The sequence below is a fragment of the Cheilinus undulatus genome, linkage group 8 (genome assembly GCF_018320785.1).
Source record: "Cheilinus undulatus linkage group 8, ASM1832078v1, whole genome shotgun sequence".
NCBI classification, from domain to species: Eukaryota; Metazoa; Chordata; class Actinopteri; order Labriformes; family Labridae; genus Cheilinus; species Cheilinus undulatus.
The window spans coordinates 16,376,809-16,403,777 of record NC_054872.1 but is presented as its reverse complement, the minus strand read 5'-3'; the positions used below and the strand labels follow the sequence as shown (position 1 = coordinate 16,403,777).

General features: G+C 38.8%; 1 protein-coding gene across 1 annotated transcript; it reads left to right on the top strand.

Moving 5' to 3' along the window:
• Positions 1–67: 67 nt before the first annotated feature.
• Positions 68–25,762, top strand: LOC121514076 (basic helix-loop-helix transcription factor scleraxis-like). The gene is made up of 3 exons (XM_041794153.1): positions 68–1,012; positions 1,401–1,617; positions 25,448–25,762. Exons 1-3 carry the CDS (start codon positions 615–617, stop codon positions 25,484–25,486), a joined length of 654 nt encoding a protein of 217 aa, XP_041650087.1. The 5' UTR covers positions 68–614; the 3' UTR covers positions 25,487–25,762.
• Positions 25,763–26,969: the final 1,207 nt, after the last annotated feature.

Below are 26,969 nucleotides of genomic sequence, written 5' to 3'. Positions count from 1 at the left end.
GGCTATAAGACCTGAGGCAGACGGAAACACTCAGACAGCAGGCACACGTGGAGCAAAGACGCAGAAAGAGAGGGAGAGTGAGGACGTAAAGAGAAGCTGGAGGCGACTAAAGGAGAGACAAACTTCTGCAGCAGACTGGGAGCCGTTTGGGACTGAAACAGAGAAGTTAAGAGCCAAAGGACTGAGAGAGAAGCTTTGAGAAGAGAAAGAGGACTGATTGAGAGGCATTAGGCTGAAAAATGCCACTCTAATTTGACTTTCTTTAAAGGATTAACAAAAAGAAGAGCTAGGACTTGGGATTTTTGACAAACAAGGAGAAAAAAAACAAGACTGACCTGGAACCTGCAGCCACCTGAGACTCATGACCGATGACTAAGGATCAAGATTTGATCCGTTAAATTAAACCTGACTCAGCATCTTAGGGGCTACATCACACTCACTTGGCTTCATCAAGTGTTGGAGAGAAGAGAAGTTGCAGCTGGAGTGATAATTTCATCGTTGGAAACATTTGAAAGTAGCACAGAAAAATACGCAAAAAAACTTCTGAAAACAGAGTTCAGGAGCCTGACAGAAGAAACTCAAAGATCGACCAATAAGAGCATCTTTTGATAAAGATGACATTCGCGATGCTACGCACAGCGCCTCCTGCAGGCCGCTTCTTGTATGGCGACATCGCCCTCCTCTCCGAAGACGACGATGAGAACGGCAGCGAAGGTTCGGGCTCTGAAGAGCGCTCCAACAATTCCAACTCTGCCGCCTACCGCCTGTCCTCGTCGCCATCTGCCTTTCACATCAAGGTGAACAGGAAGAGGAAGCTGTGTGGGGGAGGAGGAGGAGGAGGAGGAGTAGACATGGGGGCCATGATGGGGAGGCTGGGCCCCCCGGGGTCTTCTCCCATCGGCGAGGGTCGCCAGAGGACTGCAGCCAACGCTCGGGAGAGAGATCGGACCAATTCTGTGAATACTGCGTTCACAGCGCTGAGGACGCTCATCCCCACTGAGCCTGCAGACAGGTACGCAGAATCACGAGGGACACGGGACAGTCTTCTGCAAAAATACAAACCTGAAATATGTTTATATTAATCATCTGATCCTGATGTAGATCTGGACTAAAGCTTCGTAATTACACTCACAATATTTCAAGAACAGGCCTCTAATTGATCTGTGACACCTTTACCTTAAATCTTGAGAGATTACCATATTTCTTATAATAGATGCTCACCAGGGTTAAGTTTCCAGATTTAAAGTTCTGTTGATTTTGCACCGTATTTTGAAATAGCGTGTAGAAGTTACATCAATTCTGCACTATTGTGCTTCTCAGATGATTGCCACCAATACAGGTGTTTCTGAGTGAGAAGTGTTCACATGAATACTGTAAATTTCCTCTTTTATGTTGAGCAGGAAGCTGTCAAAGATCGAGACGCTGCGTTTGGCCAGCAGCTACATCAGCCATCTGGGGAACGTGCTGCTCCTGGGCGAGGGTCTCCACGACGGACAGCCGTGCCACGCTCCCTCACCACCGTTCTTCCACGTCAACACCTCCCCCAGCCGGGGATCCGACCAATCAGCTCAGCCAAAGCACATCTGTACTTTCTGCCTCAGCAACCAGAGGAAAATGGTGAGCAGACGCAAACACATCGCATTAACAAAAACAGGCTAAAAATGGTAAAAACAGAAGTGCTGCATTTAGTGAGAGTTTTAAAAGCTTCATTTATGAATTATTTCCACCCTCTAGATTTCACGGTGTGACACAATCAAGAGAAAAATACTATAACCATTTTAAACAACCTGAATTAAGAATAAAAAAGCCAGATTTGGGTCAGAAAAGATGTTGAGACTCTGGGTTGGAGCCTCTGTTTGGAAAGTGTGCTGAGCTTTGAGGTCAATGTGGTGTTTAAAGCTGACCTGAGATCAGTGAGCGTGCCCATAAACCTGATTGGCCCTGAGGGACAGTAAAAAGCAGAACCTCTTTAAAGTCCTCTTCTGGGGGTGAAGGACTTTGTGTTATTGTTCTGTTGGGGGTTCCTTTTACACAAGCAGGTGGCTTAAAGGTGGAAGGCACTTTCTGAAACTCTCAAGCAGAAAGGATTTTTGTGAAGCCAAGAGAGGGTAAGCAGGAGTGGGACTCATTTTTAACCTTAACACGGACAAGATGTTTTAAAAACATCCTGACCAATCTGTTCTGTTTTTGTATTTCTTCTCTTTTTTAAAAAAAAATATCTAAAGTTTACAAGGGTATTTACACAGTCAGTTAGATTTATGGCAAGGCGACCATGAAGTCCTTCCAAAACCATGTGTATTATTTTAAGAATGTTTTGACGTCAGTCTGAATATGAGAGGTTTTAATCACGACTGCTGAAGAACAAACATCAGTGGTCGACGCTGAAACTGAAAATCAGTAGAAAACAAAGAGTCGCATGCTCTTTTTTTTAGCTTAAACATACAGTTAGGAGTCTTTAACTGGTTATAAAACAGACAATGATTAATATTTGATTCTTCTTTATAAGCTACAAATGCTTTAGAGACCACTGACCACAAGATTAACATTTATTATAATGCCTGTCAAAACACAGAGGGGTCAGATTCAGATGAAAGAGTTTCCTAAACAGTGGCAGTAAACAGTGTGGTTCATACCTCAATTATTGGATTATAATATGATACAAGCTGAGTGCACCAAAAATATGAACAAAATGTTTTCAATAAGTCTCTATAAGTACTGTTTTATTACTTCTTTTTACTGATTTTGTAAAATGGATGAAAAATTAAGTCATTCCTGATAAAACTGTTTAAACCTCAAATGTTTTTGGAGTTGTTTTAAAAGCTGTACAGAGTTTATGAAAAAAGACACACATTTTCTGAATACCGTTTCTTTTAATACCATTCTGGGGGCTAGATGGAAAGATGTCGGAGGCCTGATGTGGCCCCTGGGCCACCATTTGATGATCACTGCTCTAAAAGTTCCTCACAGATTCTTGTTTATTTTGTCTTAGGGTCAAAATTAACTGCCCTTAATGTTCTTGATGTTTTTAATCTTGCTAACTCTTAACCTATATTATTTTTACACATAGTGAGGGGGAGGGATAGTTAGAAATGGGAAATGATAACTGGTTGAAATTCAATTCATCGTGGTTCAGTACATTATAAACAAACTATATCACATGTCCTGCAATAAATCATAACTAAAACAATGCAGTAAATTTAGCAATCATGACAGTTATAATAATCCTCTGATAAAGCAAAGAAATCACTTATGATAGGCAAGTTAAAATAAATAAATAAGCAGTGTCTGATGATTAAACACAGTCTTACTGCAGAGTGAAGAGGGAAAATTCAAGTATTGGCCAAGTTTGTGATGAACGGCAAGTTTTTCGTGGGGCATCTGGCTGCGGACCTCTACAAACTCAACCGTGGGACGGAAAGTGCTGTACTAACCCTATTTGGGGTTTTCCTTAGTTTGAAGTGTGTTAATTTTAATCTTTGCCCCCTCCTCTTTACCCTAACCCTAACCTTTAGGGTTCAGGTGCCTAACCCTAACCCTCTTTGGGTTTTTCTTAGTTTGTGGTGGGTTCGATTAGAATGTATACCCCTCAGTAAATCTTGATTTTCATTTATAAAATGCTTCTGTTGGGGGCGGCACAACGGCGCAGTGGTTAGTGCTGTTGCCTCACAGCAAGAAGGTTGCTGGTTCGCTTCCCAGTCAGGGCCTTGTCCTTGTCCATTGTGACTCTAAATTGGCCATAGGTGTGAATGTGAGCATACCTGGTTGTCTGTCTCTGTCTCTATATCAATTGACTGGCGACTAGTCCAGGGTGTACCCTGCCTCTTGCTCAATGACAGCTGGGATAGACTCCAGCCCCCCTCCCCGACCCAGAACAGAATAAGTGTTGTGAAAAATAGCCACATCAATCAGTGCGTCATTCTGGTTCTGGTTTTTGTAATGCACGTCTCTTCCCACCCCACAATTTAGGTTGTCTCATTGTAGAGGTCTGTGACATATGAGCCCAAAATGCCCCACCATAGAGGTCTGCAGCCAGATCCTCTGGGATTTTTGTCTTTATGGTAAAAAGAAAAAGGTTTAAGATATAATTGTTTTATTTTTTGAGTGTAGGTAAGAGGGTTCATTTTAGATCTTTAAGACAGGGGTGTATACAGAATATTAAGACTAGGTAAGGGTGAGTTGCTGGAGCAGGTGCCCACATGTAGAGGCTTCAGTCCTTTTTGCACTAGTTGCAGGATTGATTCCTATCCCAGTGCTTTTTGGTGCATGTCTTACCCCACTCACATTTCCTGTCTCTAGCTGCTCTGTCAAAATAAAGGAAAAAATATATCCAAAAAGTAATCTTAAAAAAGACAATAAAAGGCATCTTAAAAACTCAGAATGTAGAGTATTTTCAAACTCAAAGATGTCCCAAGTGTTTTTTCTTTTAACTTCATTAAAGTACAACTATTTGACAGAGAATGGAGTTAAATGAAACATATAAAAACATATGATATATACACAAATGAATTTTTCCTTAAGGATTCTATACAAATCAAACAAATCAGTCAAAAGTTTAGTTGTTTTCAGTCTGAAACCTTCCCATGTCTGAACCATCTAAAAGTCTAAATCTTAATAGAAATATGGTAAAGCTTCCTCCAGTTTGATTGATTCCACACAGGAAATCAACATAATCAGAAACACTCCCTGCAGGAGAAACTCGTCCCTCTGATGAAAAAAAAAGCAGCAAAGATGAGTTCCTTACATTTATCAGCTGACTAAAATTAAACTTTTAACTCTCCAGTTTGATTTCAACAAACAGCAGCGGCCTGTTCAGTCGATGATAGAGAGGTGACGTCCTCTAAACGGCCCCCTCCTCAAACCCAGCCGCTGCCCATTTAGCAGGATTTATGGGTGAGGAGCTGACATCTGGCAGACTCCCCCCGTTACCCCAGCAGTGTGTGAAAGCTAATACCCTCCTCAGTGTCGAAACCCAGAGACCCTCTAGCAGGGGGATAACCTGAGTCTCAGCAGTGTGATTCCCCCTCCTCCCTGCTGCCTCCCCTCTGAACCTCTGTGAGTGAAAGCCTAGACGTCCGCAGAAACCCAGACACCCTGATCTCGCACCCTTACCGTCTCCTTTCCTCTCTCCTATCCTTTCTTAGTCTCTTATTCTGTCTCTCGTCCCCCCCTCCTCTCCCTCCTCTCCCTGCGTATCGATCAGCCGGGTGGAGGTCAGAGCTGTCAGTAGGAGCGCTGTAATATTATCTGCTGCTGTCAGCTCTCTGCTGCAGACACACCACTGACCTGTAAATGCATGCTGGGTAGAAAACTAGTCTGAAACGTTCTCATGTCAAAACCTTCACTTGTAGACGCTTTGACTCTAACTGGACGCCATTCACATGGAGCTGTTTTCTATTAGCACAACAACAGTCAATGGTGTTCACTGTTACGGAGAAAACACTCCTTTTTCATGTGATATGTCAGGTGAAACCTAAAGAAATCTCAGATTTCCCTGACTTTATCAATCAGTTTAATAAGCAGACTTTTTTGTAAAAATAGTAAAAGGGCTTTACTTAGATCAAAAAATCAATAAAAACACCAACCCCATTACTGATTTATGGACAGGGTAGACAAACAGCGAACTCTAAAAAGTGTATTTAAGTGTTCGCTGAAGTAATGTAATATTATGCATGAATCTAATCCAGATTTGTGATTCAGTGGCAGTAGTGTATTTTTGTAGGCTATTTCAACTTAAAACTGCGAATTGTTCCTTTAACGTAGAGCTATGAGCTCAGGTGAAGTGTACCAGGGTTGCCTAGATTTTTGTTCAATCTGCAAGGTTTCCCAGTATGCTTTTGGGCACTATATACTTTTGTAACTTTTGTGAAGTTACTGACTCAGTGAGACCCACGTGCAGGGACTAAGTTTGAGTTTGAGGACCAAGTTTTGTCAACTTACAAATCACACTTTTGTGATTGTACTCAAATTATTTGACAAACATCCCCCAATATGTGCAGCATTTTCCCAGAATTACTTCTGGCAGTAGACAGCTTTGCACCATGAGTGAAGTTACTTACTCAGAGAAGATCCAACCACAATACAAAATGGATGGTATACTGAACATGATGGACGAGGATTTCCTGGTTCAGTCCACACCTTCCAACTAAAGTGACTCACTAGTGGCATAAATGTTCAAAAACAAAGGAAAACTGCAGTTTTTATTGAGTTCTGGATTTTCACACAGCAAAACATTACAGTTACAGAAAGAAACATATCAGACATATTTTAGTATTACTTCAGTTAGTCAGCATTGCTTCTTTTGTGTAAATAACCTGAATACTCCATGCATGTTTGTGTTTGTTTGTCAGACAGGTCAGTAAAAATGACCAGGAAAGGAGGACTACACATCTAATCATTTTCAGTGCCCTGCCAAGTAAGCAGAGAAACCAGCAATAATAGGGACAATAGTATGAAACCTTCAAAAGACATGAATGAAGCTCATATAAAAGTGTTTTATAATGTCAACAGGCAAAGACAACAAGAGAGAGGAAAGCTGAGCAGAGGCAGGGACAGTTAAACAGCCTCATAGAGCCTCAGGCAGGTCTGATGAATGTTTTTCTCTAGTCTTCCCTGATTTAGATAAACAAATAAGGAAGTACAAGGGACTTCCATTCGAGTTCAAGTATTTATGGGATTTTTAGTATGGACTGTAACTTTTAATATGCTGGTTAAGTAATTTACCTTTATTACCTCAGCCAAGGAGGTTATGTTATCGGGTGGGTTTGTTAGTTTGTTATCAACATAACTCAAAAAGTTATGGATGGATTTTGATGAAATTTTCAGGAAATGTCAGAAATGGCATAAGGAAGAACTGATTAGATTTTGGGAGTGATCCGGATCCCCATCTGGATCCAGGAATTTTTTAAAGGATTCTGTACTATTGGGAGATAGGGCTAATGGCGGAGGTCTGTTTTTCTAGTTCAGTATGGTTTAAGACAGGAGTTCCCAGACTAACAGCATCAGAGACCCCACCTTCCCTATGATGTTGCACAAAGCATTGTGTCCAGATCTACATTTTAAACCGGAACTCATTTAACAATATTTCTACAATAATTGATCAAATTTACCATTTTAACATGATATCACACTTCTCTTTGTTATTTTGGAAAAAAATCTTGTGGACACCCCCCCCCCCCCCCCAGCGGTCCTGACTCCCACTTTGGGAACCACTGATTTAAAAGACAGTTTTTTTCTCTGTATATGTATTTTTTGGCTAAACAGTACATTTGAAAGAAACTTTGCAGTACTGCTCAGAAACTGCTCCTGATAAATATTCCTGTTTGCCCCCCAGGGTGAAGTGAGATTTCTCTATGCCCCAGACGATTACCTACCTTTGCCTAGTGATAAAATCCCTTTTTGTTTGCAGACATAACCACTAAGCTAGCTCACTATAACAATTATTAAACAGTCTTTTTTTTCCAGTAAATACCCTCATAAGCTGGTGTACTCATTCACTGAGCAAAAGTTGCATATCAGTCGTAAAAGTTTAATACTTGGGACTATTTTGGAGGCAGATTGATTGAAAAGAATATAGTGTATGTTATATTATTAAGAATAAAAATGGAATATGATAAATTATTAAATTTCTTAAGCTGATTAAAAGACATTTACTCATATTAGTAGTTAGTATTTGTAAACAATTGTTATTGCAATGGAGTTGTTGGCTATGAGAAACTAGAGGATTTCATCAGAGTGATTTCTGGGTTTGGACGCAGACCTGGCATCTCAAAGGTTAACCGTTGATTGGCAGCACCTGAGAGGATTTAATTTTCCCTGGAAAAGTGGCCATTCAGAAGGTTTAAGTGGGCTAAAGGGCAGAGTCAGAGCTGTGATTACAGAGAGGAAACGATTGTGGAGGTAAAACGAGACTTTGTGCTCTCTTTGTATGTTTTTGTGCTCATTGAGGTTCATCACAGCTGTCAGCTCTGCTTAGACCCACCGCTACAATTATGCTTATTTCCAGAGCTGGAGAGGGTGAAAGTGAGAAAAGTATACGCTCATTTCCTCTTATTATGTGTCCATACAGTATAACAGTTTCAAAACAAACAGTGTGTTAGTAATGACTACTGCACTGAGAGGGAGAATTACATATTCATTGCTATACTGATGGGATTTCATTATGTGGGACTTTATGCACAGGATTTAAAAAATATGAACCCATTTTGAGATAAATTGTCCTCTTTGGGCTGTTCTTGTCAAAGTGAACATATTTAAAGCTCTGAAGATCAATGAAAATCTCCTCATTGTGCGCCTGGAGAACAAGAAATCCTTGTTTTTCTTGTCTGGTGTTGCCATTTTTTTGTTGCGCAGCTTCAGTGGGGCGGTTGTTCTGTAAATCTATTAAACCGCACCGCCACGAGATATTCTTTTATCCTCTTTAGTTTCAGCCCTCTGTCTGCGCACTGTGGGACATTTCTTCTCAGTATCTTTTGATCGGAGGCCAAGTCCTTCCTCTTGGTCCACATATATCCTGACAAGTGTTCAAAAAGCATTTGTAGGGTGGAGCAGCAGCCGTCTGGCAGGGAAAGTCTAACCTGTGCTTGTGATACTTGCAGTAAAAAAAGAACGCTCCTGATGGATCCATCTGTAAATGAGATGTTCAGGGCTGAGGATGGAGGATTAAGGTGAGCAGGGGGCTGCTCAAATCCCTGCGCTGTCGGCTTGATTGATGCAGATATCCTGTGCAGGCCTCTGCGGCTGCTGTCAGGTGGACTGGACTTACCTTTAACCTGTATCTTTCCTGCTTTTTTAATCATGGCGGCTGCGTTATCTCCAGCACATCTCTTCTCAAACCACCTTGAAATGTGTCAGTCCAGTTAGCGCAGTAAATACATATTTATTTGGCACTTAGAGCTCCAGTGAGAACGTTTAAGCTTCTGCTGTTTTCAGCACCCTGTGGACATCCAACATATCACTAACTGTGAATGTTTGAGTTAAACAAGGTTGTTTTGCTATTTGTCTTACACCTACCTCAGATTAACATATACAGACAATACTGTAACTAAAACTACACAATCTCTATGATCTCCATCGCCTTTTAGCTGATTTAGGAGCACACATTACTCTCATCTTTGGGACAAAGCAGTACCTCTTCTTTCTGCTGATTTTTTTCCTGCTCATGCATGTCTCATTCTGCTGTCTTTTGTCTGACAAATACATCCATCATCCAGAATATTTGTGGTGGAACATGTACCAAATAAGGCTGTTGGCGATAATTAACATCTTCACCATGCTGCAGCTTCAGACTGTTAAAATTTCCACATAGAAATATTCAGTCTAGTCTTTGAAGGCCTAGTTTGCTTTTATAGGTCATAAAGAGACATCCATAGTTATTTAATCTGTTTTATTCCAGTTAGAGCAGGAGGATATACTTTTGTTTAAGAGGAGTTAGAAAAGTTTACATTAGCAGTGACCCCAAATATTCCATACTTATCAAACAAGGATTATTTCAGCTATACATGGGCACTTAATGTCTAATTTTAATGGCAAGGGATTAGTATTACCCAGGGATCTCTTGTAATTTGTTATAATTGTGCAGGACGTCTGTGTTTTTAATCCTTTGCAAATCAATCATAGCTGTAATCTGCAGGGTAAAAATTCAAGGGCAAATCACCTACCATATTTCAGCATGCACACTGGTCCACCCGTAATACTAATCACGTATGAATCAGCATCTTTGTAATTTAGGTTTTTTTTTTTTCTACAGTCCATGCCGCTTTTTCTTGCAAATTTTTCTGATTGAAATAAGATAAGAGGCTGCGTAGGAGATTGTTAACAAAGTTTTGACACATGTTAAAAGTGCTTCTCTTTCAGTTAATGTCAGTTTATGTGTAAGAATGGCTTTATTTTACTTATTCATTTAAATTCTAGTGTCTAAAGGTGCATGGGTGCACCGCTGCTCTCTAAATATGCACGCTTCTGCTCTGTTTCCCACAGTTTCTCTTTGCAAGTGCCTGATCTTATATTGGTATTATTTAGTTGTGAATTTCATTCATAACACAATTTACTATTTGAAATGTGTCCCTCAACCTTCATTGGTTAGGCTGCAACAGCTTATCTGCAGTTGTAGGCTGTGGTGGATGTGTAAAAATCCCAAATTTATAGAGTGTAGGATGATATTATCAGCATGAACTGCATAAAAACTGTAAAAAGTAACAGAAGAGGTTTATATTTAACAGAACTCTCTCGTTTTCATACCTTACTGGGAGAGATGCTCAACTTTCTCTTTCTTCCTCTGTCTGACCAGCTTCAGATACACACAGGTGCTTACATGGCCTCCATGTATAACGGGAGAGTTGGAGGAAATGTTTCAGTAATTTATTAGTCATGGACAAGATGTTCATATACACAGAGAGAGAAAGGGGAAAAATGCTTGAGCGCATGTTTTCTCTTAGAAACTGTGAACAGTGTGCATAGGATGAAGGAAACGTCACCTGCAGAACGTGATTCACATGGCATGTGCATTTTTTATGTATAAACTTAAGAAATAAAAAGTCACTGATGTCATTGCAGCACCCTCATGTTTACCTTCAGAAACGTCTGTAAATTTGAGTACATTTACAGACTTCACTAATCTCGTGCAAATGCACCACACCAAACATGGTCAGGGAGTCATTTGTGAATTATCAGAGGTCCAAAGGTAATTCTAGTCCTAAAATCCCTGTACACGGTAGCTTGAAAAATGTAAACTACTTTATCTACCTTTGTGTAAATCTGCCACATTATTGCATGTCTTATCCGAAAGCACCGCCCCTTGACGCTGATTGGTCCTGTCATTTCTAACCGGGCCCAAACTGTGCAAGTGAGAAACACGGAAATGGGCCAGTCCATCTGCTTTGCCAAGGTAATACCGGGCAGCTTTCACCACTTCTAAAGTGTGGGAGCATTTTGAAGTTTAAGATGCCCCCCTAAAAGTACAAAGCACACTATGTCAACAGTCTTTGCCGTCCCTATCGACAACAAGTAAGATGACTTGACATTTACAATTGCAAGGTAGTTTATAGTAGTGTTTACCAACCATTTTTCTTTGGACACCCCCTACATATACCTAAGACAAGCTAAACCCCCCCACCAAGACTCTTACAAAAAGAAAGCATGACACATTGCCGTCAAAAATCAACTCTGATTTCAACGGTTTCATTGATTAAACTCTAAAAAAAAAAAAAAAAAAAAAAACACTATGCATGCTTTTCTTAATGAAGGACCTTTGTGTAAACTAATGATAGTCAACTCTAACTGTGGCAACCACAGAGCAAAGAAAGCCTTGTACCCTCTAAAATCTTTGGCGTCCCCCCTTGGAGAGGGGTCTGCAGAGACTGTAGTTCTCAGATGCTGCCTCTTGCAGTTACTGTGAGACATCTCGGTCTGAGTGGAAATACATGCTTAATCTTAGGTTTAGGTTTAGGTTAGGTAAGGTTAGGATACCAAAAGCTAAAAGTCAAAAACCTGATTACAAAATGTTTATTAAAGCAGAGAAAAACAGTCTGCTCACTGAAAGCTTGTCCTCCATGAAAACATTGTAACACAGCAAATGTAGCTTACATAGCTCTGTTGGCTGTGTAGATAACTAGGCTACACAGCTAATGTAGCCAACATAGCTAAAGTACACAAAGTTCATGGATATCTATACTTATGAAGCTAACGCTAACTACGTAAGCTGCTACGTTAGCTATGTTTGCTAAAGCTAGCTAAGATACAATGCCTTACTTAGTAATGATAATTACATAGCCAGCATAGCTATGTTGGCTTTACCTAAAGCTTACAAGCTCACAAAGCTTAAGCTAGCCACCGTTTGTGTGTCTACCTCCAAAACAGATCTATACATAATCCAACCTCTGACCTTTTTCTGTTTTATGTAAGAAATGTTGCTTGGTAAATAATGTTTGTGATGTGGTTATTTCATAAATGTAACTGCCAGACTTAAAAGACGATTATTTATTTTACTTTTTTTAACATCTAAAACTGGAAATACCAGCAACTTGTGGCATTTCCGTTCTGACAGAGACGTCTCAAAGTGTCGGTCTTTTAGAAGGGTCATTAGAAATCCACGGTCTACAGCCAGACTGTCTTGCCCCTAGGGGTGTCCTGGGTTGGGAACCAAGAGGTTAACCATCTGAGACCGACACAGAGAGAAAGCCTACTCAAAGTTAATTATCTTTTGAACCATGAATCGTATTCACATACTTCTACCTCTGGAAACCCTTCATTTTGCTGTTCTAATGATGCTGTCCATGCCTTCGTAGCTCTTATTGAAACTTATCTAGCAAGCCTGGAACTTGGGTGACTTTCTGGGACATTTAAAGATTTAATCCACACCAGTAACTCTGAGATTGAGTCTATTTTTTTTTTATCAGTTTTTCAATCTATTTTTGATTGTTCCTGTCACCAGCTTTTGCGTTGGTCACCATAATGTTTCCCACAATGTATTGTGATGGGCAAACTAATGGCACTCAAAAGAAGAAGCAAATTCGAAAAGCACTTTTTAGTAAATATGTGCATATTTTGAGATTTTTTGACTTTTTTGACACAGAATGTTTATTTTTTACTTTTTCGTCCCCTGGAGATGGGACAACTATTTTATGCCTTTGTTATTCTTGGCTGTGTGTAATACAAATCAATCTTTAAGTTTTAATTTTTATTATCTTAAAGCCCAGGTTGTTATGTAAAGAGGATGTTTAGAGCTTGACTGTGAACCAGAGGGTTGATGTTTTACAAACTTTTTAAAGACAAAAAGACCAGGCAAGACAAAATGGATACAAAATAGCACAGGGCTCAGAGGTATGAGTCTTCTGTGTTGTAAATTGCCCATTCTGATATTATTATAAGGTCTCCATAATTAAGAGTTAATGAATGAGAAAAAGACAGATAAGGTCCTATAATAAACTGTAATTCTAAGTCTAGAAAACAATTTAGTTAGCCTTTGAAAAAACTAAATATACAAAAATTGGATGACAGAAAGCAAAATCTGATTAATAAGATTACTGTGTAAACCTTTGTCAGGAATGACCTTCATTTATGTACAGGACAAAGCTATAAAAATATGGCTTTGTCTATGAGTGTCACCAAAATAAAAGCAGACAGACATTTCCTCACAGTAGCTTTAAAAACTCCTTTGAGAATCTCTTTAATGCTACTTTACAAATTTCTTTAAATAAAATGTCTCTAAATAAAATCTTTCATCAAAAAAAGATGGTTTCAGTTAGCTTTTCTACTACTTTGTTGTCCTTAGTCAACAACCTCTGAAACATTTTTACATCTTCCTGTGCTGCTGTCTTGTTTCTCTTGGCCTGACACAGTGAGAGGGTCAGTTCAATTCAGTGACGAACGCAAACAGAGACTTGCCAGTAACAGCAATCAATCTGCTGTTTTTCCACTCTCAACTCCAAAACATTTTATTACAGAAGCTCATTTTACAAATTAAAGGAGTATTTACACATTTGGAAACGAAATAAAAATTAATACTTACAGTGTGGTAGCTTAAAAAAGCATTGCCCTTTTGAGATGGTTATATTGAATTGAGTTTACAAGCATTTAAAGCCACGAGTTGAGGCTTTGAGGAATGTTATTTATTTGGAATTTAGAGAAATTAAAAAGAAACGTGTAAATTTAGCCAAACAGAGAGCACAAGTGACAGCTCCCAATATCATGAAGAGCTTTTATTTTCATCCCAGGCTGCAGTAAAACTTTTACACGTGAGGATTTTGGCGTGTGGCTGGAAAGCAGGGCGTGTGGAAAGACAGTGGCACTAAAACTGTGCTGTGCATTTGGAAACTGAGTTATCTGTGAGTCTTGTTGTGCATGTGCAAAGTAAAATGTGCTTTTTGAGAGAGGAACACTGTGGGTATTTGATCTGTGTGTGTTTGTTAATTTAAGATGGATGTGACTGACACAGAGTGACACTTTTACAGCTTTTATACGTACAGTACGCTCACACACTGGCGGGCTCCCTGTGTCTGGAAGTCATTGGCGGTGCAGAGCAGAGCAACAAATGAGCTAATTGTTCTGTAAATGATTTATCCTCTGCTGAGGCCTGTTCAGCCAGTGTTTAATTCGGCTGCTGCTATTAGAAACACATTGACGACAGGCTTTGATGGCGATGTTAAAGAAAACCACTCTGTGAAACGCCCTCGCCGCTCACTCGGAGAAATACAGAGCACCACCACACTCAGAGAGGCTTTATCAAAGTCTCTCCACTTCTGCTATTTTTTCCTCTCAGCTAGACGGCACTTCATCGTGCCTTTAGACACCCCAAAAAAAAGCCTCATATATGATTAGTCATTTAAGCAGCCTTGGATCACTACGGAGCTTTCAACACTTTCTGAACTAATGGTGTGCAGGAAGTTGTGGAAACAGAGATGGAGAAGGAGCTAAAGAGAGGCAGAGAAATATCCAACGACTCAGCGGGATAATCAACTTCAGCTATTTATCCTCCGGTTTGGACAGTTGGTTTTTAGGCTACACTTTGCTTCTTTATAGAGATGAAGTGGAGCGTGCACCATACGAGAGTCTTAATGCACGGATAAGACTGATGCAGGAGTAAACTAATGGCTGCGGTTTTCACAGACATTTGGTTATTAGTGAGTTTTAAATGGAAAAAAAAAAGCCTTACGTCACTTGTGTGCATAAAATATATAAAGTCAGAGATGAAAACTAAAATGACCCTCATTTACTGATAAAATGCTGCACACCGCTGCCGAGAGGTAATGCTGTATGCACAGCCTGTTTGCTTCTCATTCAAGCTATGCTAATGAGGTGCATCGAAGGCAGCTTTATGTACAGCTGCAGATTTTCAAAGATATTCTTACCCACGTTCTGTGTGCCTGTGTCTGGACCCGGCTCTGTGTATGACGTGAGGCTTCATGCATGAACCTGTCTGTATATTTTCAGCACAGATGGAAGCAGTTAAACTCTAATTTAACACCAACACAAGAAGTCGGCTCAGATAACTAACAAAATCTATTAGCAAAACTATCATTCTGTTGTCATTTGGTCTTTAGGGAGAGGGCCGCTCGCAGAGCGAATTCAAACAAAAACACAGAAAGTCGAGCCAGGAGAAGAACAAACTCAAACACAGAGAAAAGCAGAAATTGGATGTTTAAATTAAGCAGTTTCTTTTATAAATATCTACTAAGGCTAATGACATATTGGCTGTCACAGGGTGCTAATCTTAGCTCTGATGATGAAGGGATTTCTTGTGTTTAATGCAGCACAGTGGAGGCATCTGTGGCTTGAGTAAGGTTGTCAGTCGTAGAAACTGTGATGCTATGCATTTTTTGATACAGCCACAGTTTTAATGATTGAAAGTGTCAAAAAGTACAAAAGCCTTAAAGGATTACAATGTGACTTTCAGAGCACATTTTCTGACAAAATAAATGCTGTCTTTGGACCAATCAGATTTATTTAATGAAAGAAAGTATAGTTAGGACTTCAGACAGGACAAAGCATGTAAAAAATATAAGAGACAGGACAAAACAAGCATGGCTTAAAGGGGTTTTGGTGCGTTTTAGTTCCAGGTACAGGGTCATGTAGGAGTCTTTGTCCCATTGTTAGGCCCCGACTAACCATTTAAGAATTACTGTGTTAGCAGACAATAGCTGATACACATTTAAAAAAGATTCTGTGATAAACTCCAAGTGTTGATATGCACCTCAGAGTCGATTTAGTGGTTTTCTTCTTGAGTCTAAGTAAAAAATGACCCATATTGCTTTTCACCAAAAGCAGCCATGAAAGGAAGAAAGAAAACATAGATTTGCACATGTGTATAAGTTTTAGGCATGTTTGGGACAAAAGTTGAGGTTTCAGTAAGGAAGATTGGCACAACCCAAGTTGTGCTCTTGATGTCTTTGCATATGACCAGGAGCATGGGGAAATAACATGTTGAAAATATAGCAATGTCCACAACTTTGGGGTGGAGTAAGGCCAAGGGTACCATTCATTCAGGGGGTTGGTAGGATTAGAAGCCTTGGTCATGCTGTGGATGACCCAAGGGCCTTAAAACCGCAGGCAGTTTCTGGCTGTATAACCAAGGGTGAAAAGGCCTGGACAAAAGAGATGCCATCAAGCTTGACCTTGGTTGCCGAGCTTCACACGTGTGTTGAACCCTCAGCCTCAGGTTGTGACATGTGATGAATCCATAGTGCCCTACGTGTCTTAAACGTATGCACAACTGTATATGACACACATTTTTTTGTCCTTAAATATTACAAACAAACATGTGATGTAGACTGTGCAGAGGTTTGCCAGCATAATTTTATGGGGTGTCAATCGAGAAATTACTCAACATTGAACACCTAGGACTTCTGTTCGTCCTTCCATTATGCCCCAATTTTAAATTCTTTGGTACTTTATATTACCATATGTTTTAAATACAACTGTCAATGTTATTTCATTAGTCATGATTAATCAAGTTTCATTATTAGTGCATTATCATTTTAATAGCATTAATACCATATTTTATTGTCTGTTCCAGCACATTTTGGTTAAGCCACTGCAGTGTCATCTAGTGATGTAAAATGAGTCGACCATTGCTCCTCAATGACTCATTTCTGTTCAACAACTCATCCAGCTCAACGGACACATCAAAAGTCATCTGCAGCTATTGATATCAAACATTTACCCTTTTACTGTTTTCCTGTTTCCTTTAGAATCCATAACAAAGTCCTTTCCCATGGTTAAGTTCATGTCATCATCTTTGATTTACCCAAAATTCCTTTTCTTTCAAAATAAAATCAGGTATGTATCCAAACAGGAAGTCGATTACTCTAAGGGTTAAGACAGTAGCAAAATCCAAAAAGAAAATGCTGTTAAAAATGCAGATGGTGAAATTTCAAAATGTGTGAGCTGCACAGAAATTCTGATATTGTCTGTTACAAATTTTTTTTTATACTTTGACAGCCCTGGTTTTAAATCAATGTATAGCTGATTATAATTCAATGTAATTTAAATGACTGACAGTGTTAAAACTGCCAAAGTTTTAAAAACATTAAACATAATTCTCTTGTCATTCACCAGAGATTCTTAAATGGTCTAGCCACCTCATTTCCTTTAGAGAAATTGTGACCCAAATTTCCAAAAACTTCCAACCACTCAAATGTATTAAAAGTATTAAAAATGCTGCAGTTTGGACCTTAGATGGAGCAAAACATATGACTGAACAAAGAAACAGGAAAAAAAAACATACATATTTATGAAATGTGCATTATCACAGACGCCCTTGGAGGACATAACATGCCCACATTTGATTCAGTTTCCAATGATCACATGTAAATGTGTTTGTTTTCTAGGGATCTCTAGAAATTAACACATTAATGGGCATAGGTGGTTTTACCATTAGGCAAAGGAAGGCAGTTACCTGGGGATAGATACAATAGATACAGTCCTCATAGGTAGGGGTTAAAAAGTATATCTTTTCAACTAGATAATGGACAGTTCTTTGTTTTTGAATGCCAGAAATTGCAGGTAAACTCCTGAACACTGTCTAAACCGCACAAGTAAAAAAGGGTGCAAGTTATAAAATAATGGGACATTCAACAGCTAACATTTGGAAGCCCTTGCTCCCAGCCACATCCACCCAATTTTCCAATTGCTGCCAACATATTTGCCTCATTCCTTGCAAGTTCCACCTGTTTTTTTTTTTCCAGATTTTACCATGTTATTTCTGCAATTTGGACAGTGGTCTGTCTTGCTTGGATAAATCCATGACTTAAGATCATGAGGATTTTTAATAAATTAATAAATTAGGCGAGATTTTGGCTATTTGAAACATATGGGAAATTTTTTACAATCTTAAGATATAGAAATATTTACAATGTTTTTGGACAATTTAGACTTTGTAGAAGTTTTACTGCATATTTTAAGACTATCCACCCTATTCCTATGCCCCATGATTCTTTGCATGAAATATGGGCACAACTTTCACTCCATTCTATCTAAATGGGACTTTGAATACAAATGAGACGCTGGAAGTGATTATTAGAGCAATTTGGATATCAAAATATGTAAACTTCGACTGCTCCACCTCAATCAGGATAACGTTATCATTTCTCCACTCTCTACTTGAGAGTACAATGTAACGACATTACCTCAGATAACCGAGACAAACATATTTAGCTAACTTTATTAGTTCCATGTCAGTATAGAAAGAGACGATCTTCAGATAAATTTCTAGTTTGTGGGGATGCTGAAAGTTTTATTTCACAAACTAATCCCTCTTAAAATGTGGGAATTATATTGATAAAACTATCCAGCTCTTCAGTTTGGTGAAAGTCAAGTTTAGTATTAAGAATTAATGATAAATTAATATTGAAAGAATCACATCCCAGATGCTCTTAGACAGTGAACAGCATGTTTAAAACTCTGTTGTGAGAGACAAATTTAACTTTGTCACAATGTAAGTACCAAGAACAAAGCAACAGGCACTGAGCATTACAGAAAATATGATTTAAAACTTTTAGCTCATATTGATTTAACAAAAATGAAGCAGTATTTATTGCTGCAAATATTTATTTATTTCAGAACAACCACTGTTGACACTAAATCACTTTAGTAAGCCCTTGGAAGAATCGCGTTTTGTTATTATTGTTACTGTACGGGAAGTTCCACCCACATTCATAGCTACTGTAGACCACCAATAATGTGGTCTCCACCTTATTTACTTACTTACTTACAGCTTACAATACAAACAATGTGAATGTGTGATTACAAAAATATATCAATATTCACAAATTCAAGGTGAATTCCTATCGAAACAACTGTCATTCTGTTAGCTTCTCTCGTTAGCTGCTGTATTAGAACACATGTATTTATGTACTTCAGTTTCGCCCATATTCAGATTTACTGTAGCAGCCCCAGGAATAAGGTGGATAAACAAAGCCTTGCAAAATATTCTCTCTAAGACTTGTATTTATGTTGTCATATGAATCAGGTGTTGTTCTGATTACATTTTTATTAGAATCTCGCTGTTTTTGCTCAATGGGGAGGGGCCTCGTACTGATCTTTGCCTGGGGCTTCCAAAGATTAGATAAATAAGTTGAGATCTTTAGAAAACTATCCAAATGTACCTTTTATCATAATGGGAAAAAGTGTAAAATAAAAGTTTGATGTGTGTGAAGTTGAGAATCACTGGGCTGAATCACACAAATATATTTTAGCACTAAAACAAATGTGTAGTTCAGACAGTGTGAAGATATGATCCTGCTATTTTTGGTATTAAAAGTATAAAGTACTTTATATTGGTTGTGTAAGACTTTTAATCCTATGGTGTTAAGCAGCTGTTAGTGTCATATAGTACCATGAAAACCCTAGACTGGTGTAAATGAAGTCAGGCTTGTGCTGAGTTTAATATTGAAATACCTTCAAGGACAGCTGATGTGATTAGTCAATCTGAGATATACATCAGGATGTTTATGAACAAACCACAGTGAACTTGAAGTACATATGTGACGTCCAAACCACATAAATGGTTGTGGCTTCTTTGGTTTGTTCATTAGCATCATTTCAAAACTCTGATGTGTTTTTCATTGCTCTCCCTTTTACGTCCGACTATACTCCTCTAATCGATGATCATTTATGAGGGTAATTTCAGCGTCTAAGACACACCAGAGAGCAGCGACTCATATTCACATATTTTCACTCAATAAACTAAAGGGATATTACCAGTTTTCATTTCACGCTTGAATACCAATCTTCCTTTACGAATGTCAGGCCAGTACCCGAGTGGAATTATTTTTTCCAACCGGTCGTTCCTCTCCTCACTCAGCCAAAAACTAAATTAGATGTTTATATTTGACAGAATGGCTTAACGCAGGAAAAGAGGGAGAGTGTGTGTGTGGAAAATCATCTTTTATAGGTAAAGGAGCAGAGCGGGTTGAGAATCAGAAAAACATCCTAAAGGTTTAAGATGATGAAGATGCCGTTAAGAGTGTTTATGATAATTATAGTAAACTATGATCAAACAATACTGTTCCATGGGGTTATATCTTTAAATCGTATCTAGAGTAAACAGCATCAGGTAATCAGATTAGTATTGGACAAATCACCCCCCAGGGATCTGTGTGGTATGTCTGTGCTGGTTTCTGTGTGTCTGTGTGGGTGTTTGGAGAAAAAGAAAGCAGAGAAGTCATCTGAGCATATCCGATTAGTCTTCAGCAGATTGTTTTGACTACCAGGCGGCCCTTAAAGCCCCCGCCGCCTGTTTTGACTGAACCAGCTACAGCTGTGCCTTCAACACTGGCGCTCAGCGCTCACTCTGCTTTCACTCTCATTTATGTCAATTTGTAAATAGCTCCATGCACACTTTTCTTTGTTCCTATTATTATTCTCTAACTTGCATCCTTTTTTAAATTTCACTGATAAATACCAACAGTTTTCTGAACAAACTTGCCAACAAACATCACAACAGCACTTGTTTTATCCACCTGGTGCTTTAAAAAGTTTGAGTTAGACAGAAAATCACACCAACACAGAAGTTAGGCCAAGTTTACCCCCTTCAGGATAGTATTTAGTAGATGCTGTTGGCTTTAATCACAGCACTGGGTCTGTGTGAGTAGGTCTCAATCAGGCGTGTACATCTGGACACTGTAATTTTACTCCATTCTTCTTTGCAAAACTGCTTAAGCTCTGTCAGGTTGCACAGGGATCAGGTGTGAACAGCCCTTTTCAAGTCCAGCCACAAATTCTCTACTGGATTGAGGTCTTGGCTTTGACTCAGCCACTCCAGAACATTCACCTCCAGGATTTTCCTATGTTTTGCCAAATTTGTTTTACCCCCTGCCTTTACAAGCCTTCTGGGGCCAACTGCTGAGTAGCATCCCCACAGCATGATGCTGCCACCACGGTACCAGTACATTGGTAATGGTGTGTTTGTGGTGATGTGAAATGTTTGGTGTTTGCCAAAAATTGCATCTTGTCTGATGGCCAAAAAGCACCATTTTGGTCTTATCAGACCAAAGAACTTTCTTCCACTTGACTATGGAGTCTCCCACACAGCATTTGGTGAACTTCAGTCAACAGTGGCTTTCTCTTTGCCACTCTTCCATAAAGCTTTGACGAGGGAGAGTCTCTCAGCATCTCAGATGCTGAAGCTTGTAACTACTTAAGAGTAGTTATAGGTGGTGGTCTCTCTCACTAGTCTCCTTCTTGCACAGTCACTCAGTTTTGTGAGGATGACCTGATCTAGGCAGATTTACACATGCACAGTATTCCTTCCATTTCTTGATGATGGATTTAAGTGCCAGGGATGTTTGGTTAATTGAAGTTTTTTTGTAACATTCACTGACTTGTACTTTTGTACTTGTACAATAACATTTTCTCTGTGTTACTTGGTGTGTTCTTTTATCTTCATGGTGTAATGGTAGCCAGGAATATGGATCAACCAGTGACTGGAGCTTCCAGACACAGTTGGCTTTATACTAAAATCACTTGAGACACATTCACTGCACTCAGGTGATCCCCATTTCATTAATTGTGAGACTACTAGCACCTACTTTGTGGACCTCAGTTGAATTAGGTCAGTCACTTTAAAGGGGGTGAATATTTATGTAGTCTCTTATTTTACATTATGTATTTTTGTTTATTTCTTTTAAGAAATCTGTTTTCACCTTGACATTACAGAGGTTTTTATTTTTTTTAATTTTTTTTTTATTTTTGTAATTTTCTTGTAAAAAACTCTGCCTGCAGTTTGTGAGGGTCTTTTGGACTTTTATCTGGACCACCAGATAATCTCCTGCTTTTATCATGTCATGAGCAGTGTTGGTTAGATTTACTTTTAACAGTTACCATAATGATTATAACTTTATTTATATAGCACCTTTAAAAAGATGGGTTGACAAAATGCTTTGACTTGAGGAAGCAAACAAACCAAATACTGCTTGTTATGTTTCAGAGTTGCATACTGAGAAAGATAAAGAGCTAGAGTATTTAACAGGTGTTGTATCACAATAAAAGTAGCCTGAGTACTTCAGTATTTTTATGTGATTTACCCCTCATGAGAGACCCTAGAGGTTACTTAAAAATAGAAACGATTATCTACTGGCAATAAACAAGCACCCTTATGATAAAAAAGGCTTAAAATATTTAAGAACACATTTATACTAATGTTATATCAACATAGCACCCTGAAAACATGCATAAATTCTGATCTCAAGTTGACACTATATTTACAAAATCAAAAAATGACTCAAAACTTGTCCAAGAAATTTTGGCTTTTAGATCAGTATAACTAGACTCAAGTGTTGTGGCTGCAATAAAACTGGTCGTGTTTACTGAGGTGGATTTCTTGCTTTTAATTCTTTATTACTTTTAGTGTAACAGGTTTCAAATAGCTCTCCAATAACAGTGTTTCTATGGCAGTTCTGCTGTTTCATAGAAATCTCTGTTTCTTTAATTCCACCAGGCATATGTCACCATGGTCATACTGTTTGCATACACTGAAAACAACAGAATGTTCATAAAATGTCACTGTAAATACTCCTAAAAAATTTAAAAGAAAATCAAAATGATGTTGCACATGCTGCCAAGAAGAAATATGGTCCTGATTCAGTTCTAAGTAATGGTAATATAATAATATTGCCTTCTCCCGCTCCAGCTGGAGGAAGTATTGAACTATTTGTTTATGTGCCTCACATAAACCTCCGTCAGTAGGAGGACTGATTTCTGTCCAGCTCCGATGATCTCACCCTCTCATTACTGCCTGATATGCTTCCAAACACCTACCCACCTTTGTTGATGTCAGTCAGACGGATTTTTCCAAACACCTACACCTTTTTCTCCGTCTGAGAGGAAATGTGGAACAGGTGCTGGGCTGATGAGAGGAAGGCGAGGGGGGGGAGGTGAGGGTTGGACGAGACGATACGAGAGGGAGAGGAGGTGCACAGAAGTTGATCACTTGTGAGAGTTTTTCATCCGGCACCTTTGTGTACTTTGACTACAAATTAAATTTCCCGTCATCACTTCTGAATGAAACCAGAGAGCCAGTTTTTCACCATCTTTGCTGACCACAGTTAAAGTTATGATAGCTTAAGATCATCCGTAAGTTAATTAAACATTAACTGTGAAAACTAATGAGAAAGATGAAGGCAGCTTGTGTTGCATATCACTCAGTGGTGTTTTTTGATGAATCCCTGAGGCTGTGGGCTGGAAAGTTAGGAGTGGACAGCCTGAGACTTGAGCGGAGCAGAGGTTAAGTGTGGAGGGAAAAAGTGATGTTATTTTCCTGGCCAGATAGAGAAAGTCTCCCCAGCAGCCAGGAAATCAAGGCCTCTGTGTCCTGATATACCACAGATAAATGAGAAGCATTTCATCATGCAGATCATGATGTTACCCCGTAGGCCATATTTCAGTTCTTTATGTATTTTACAATTAGCTACCACTGTCCTACTTACTGCTAAGAATGCATGCTACTGTAAAGAGTATGTTTGTGTGAGTCTACACTAAAAATGATGAAGTTTCAACCCTGGTTCAGAAAGTTTGATTCAGACTGCATGACTTTCAGGGCAGATTTTCAGATCAAAATACATGCTCTAGTTAAAAATGCTTTCTTCATCCCTTAGCACCCCCTCCCCTCTTACCTCCAGACTTCACCCACTAAAGCCAGCTGTACACCGTTGTGAATTCCATCTGATTCAGCCACGAATTTCAAGTCTTATTCACTTGGAAGTTGTGCCAACCTTCAGCCCGTTTCAGACTGAGAGTGTGGTTTGCTGCTTGCGTGTGCCACGCGTCTGCTCCAGCTCCTGCCGGTATGACTTTCACCCAGGGTGCGAGTTTGCTGCGTGTCAGCTGCATCTCCCTGCTCTCAAAGCCCTAAACTTCTTCACAAGTTTTACCTGAATAAACCTAAATACAAACTACTTGATTCAGTGTATAGAGGAAGTATGTCGGGATTTATTCAAAACAAAAGCATTCTGTACAAGTGAAAAGAGTTTCTCTACAGAAATGCTATACCGGGCTTTTAATTTGAAAAGCACAATCCAGAAAAGCACTTACTGGGTTTAACTTCCCTGTGACATATTCTACCAGTGTGGAGACAGAAAGTTCACTAATAGTAGATCTTTGGAGAACAACTTTATCAAACAGGTGCATTTACATTTGTGGCCTTCCTCAGGTTTATCAGGAAACACATTGTAAACATATTCGATGTGCATATTTGCTACAACGATGTAAACATGGCTCTCCATTTATCATTTTCCTGTCTAATGTGCAGAAAAAATAGGCGAGACTTTGAACCTCTAAATTCTGCAAGCCTGAGCCCCGCGTATCAGGTGTGCGAGATGCAGCGCACATGCAGGCAGTCTGAAAGCCCTGACTTGTTAACATGCAATCAAACTGAAAATCCAGGCATGTTGCAGTCGAGACGTGTGTGTCACGCTCCCAGTCTGAAACAGGCTTTAAGTTGGGTTGTGCCTCGTTTGTCATGCCACGACCCGACTAGCTGCTTCACCTGATCAAAAGATTTCTGACATGTTTGATATTTTGGAATTATGACTCCCACGACACACTGCATCTTTGAGTTGATTCACTGGTTTTCCTTTCTATTTTAAAAGTGTGTTGGTTCTTCAGTCGTACTCTTGTGATCGTGCAGGATCTTTGAATCTGAATGAATGCGAACTATTACAGAAAGAGGGTTCAGAAAAAAGGGTTAGAGAGTCTGTGAAGCTTAAGCTGAGGAAATCACTGTCTATTCAGTGTGAACATTGATCTGATAACAAACCCGGATGGAGTTTTACTTTACTCAATTAAAAATTTACATAGGCTGTGTTAAAAATGTCATAGCTGGGAATCCTTCAGTATCAGTTCTGTTTTAGATACAGAAATTTAACACCATTTGTCAAAGAGTTAAAATTGAGCATTTACTGTGTATTTTGAATTTAATAGTTTAAAACTGAAGATGTAAACTGTAACATGAATAATTGAACTTTAGCAACATTAAACTGTTCTTTTCTTTGACCAAATAAACGTGTATCTGACATACTTAAAGCCTCTCTTTAAAATGTAACAGGTGACATGATATTATTTACTTGTCTTAATAATTTAATCTCAATAAAACAATGCATTTTACATCTCGTCTTGTGAGCTAAGAGTTTTGTCACACCGCTATTTGACAGCCTTACCTATGACCATATATGACTGATGTTTTTAAATAAAGATCATTTAAGTTATTAGAAGTTTGACTCGTGAATTCTTGACTGAGCATATTCATTGTGAAACTTCAACTTTCTGGTCTAATAAAAAAGTACTAAAAATGCTAAAATGACAAATCAAAACCGCATATTCGAGTGCTTTGATTAATGTGAAACTAAGAAAATGCCACTGGTACTGGAGAAATATTTGACTACACTTTAAAGTGAAGCTGTGTCCTGGATTTCAGTTCTGAATCCTCAGTAATGTGGGATATTTTCTTTCTCTTTTGCAGAATAAAGACAGAGACAGGAAGACAGCCATCAGAAGTTAACGAGGACACTAACCACACGGACAAACTGCTTCACAGTTCTTTCAGTGATTTTAACATTTCTCCAACCTGAAGACTCATCAGATGTGTGATGCATTCAAAGACTCTGCGAACTTTTAAGCACATACAGGACTGTTTAAGGAAATCTACCAAACATCTTTTTTTCCTTTCTTTCTTTTATTCCTCTACAAGAACGTTTACTGTGTTTTCAAATAAGCTTGAAACACTTCTTAAAGTTGAGCGGTACTTTTAAAGATCTTTCTCATTCGTATCGAGGCTATGAAGAATCTCCAACAACACTTAAGGTGGACTTTTTTAACATATCGTTCAAAGTGACTCTCTGTTCAGAGTCTGAGGAACTTAAGGCACATGAGAGACAGATTTGTACTCCTGAAAACCTGTGTGTTATTGATGTGTAAACTGAAATATAAATGTATATTTATGTGATATAACATTATATATTGAAACAATGTAATTTAACCAGCATTCATGATGAATAATGAAAGGTTTAACTGTGCAGAAACATTGACAAAAGCCATGGCATTAGAAAAAAAAACATGCTGGAACATTTTGTGGTATTGGTTATTTCTAATAATCACTTCCTGAAAATGTCATCGTGCTGGAAAATAGATCAAGATGACCAATAAATGTTTTGTATATCTGGGAGTAAAATTATTTCCATGTATTGGCGTTTTCCTATATTGTCTATTTTTATACCAAATGATGATTTTATCATACTTTTTTGTTTAGGTGAATGAAAGATTATATATTTTTTTGTATGTTTTTAGCATATTCCCTTTAGAAATAAGCCTTAAACCGAGCATTAAAGAGAGTTTTGGCAGCTACACCTGTAGCTCACATCACTAAGTTTGACTTCTGACATCGCTCTATCTATTTCTCTGTCTTCTTTCTCTCTGACATACACCATCTTTCTTATTTTTTTTTGCCTGGGGCAAAGAACTGACAGACAGGGTTTGAAGATGGAAGCAGAGGAAAGACGGAGGGAGAAAAAAGTGCAGAATTGAATTTGCAGGTACGGCTGCCTGGACATCTGCCTGTGTCCCCTTGCTGTCCTCTTCTTTACCTTTCCACATGCTCTTCTCCTCTGCTCCTCCTCTGCTCTTCCTCTCTTTTCCCTGGAGTGCCACTGGACCGAGTCTGACGGGTGATGGCTTTCCAGTGTGTTTAGCTACACACCATTTACCTCTTTTCTTACCTTCTGTTCCTATCTATCTATCTATCTATCTATCTATCTATCTATCTATCTATCTATCTTCAACAAGCTTTATTGGTATGGAAAAACATCTGTTTGCATGGCCAAAGAAGAAATTACAAAACAAAATGAAGTTTTATAATTGGTATAGGTATCAAAAACCAGTGTTTAACTTCAAAAAAGACAAAATATTGGTTAAAAAAACAACAAAAAAAGGATGTTTAATAAAACCCTCTCTATATAATTCTTTTTTGAATACATAGCAGCCCTGTC

Bases quoted from the DNA above. Each gene is read 5' to 3' on its own strand.
- LOC121514076 (XM_041794153.1), top strand. From the start codon at position 615: ATGACATTCGCGATGCTACGCACAGCGCCTCCTGCAGGCCGCTTCTTG. The intron at 1,013-1,400 runs GTACGCAGAATC...TATGTTGAGCAG, and splicing joins CCCACTGAGCCTGCAGACAG to GAAGCTGTCAAAGATCGAGA. The intron at 1,618-25,447 runs GTGAGCAGACGC...TCTCTTTTGCAG, and splicing joins TCAGCAACCAGAGGAAAATG to AATAAAGACAGAGACAGGAA.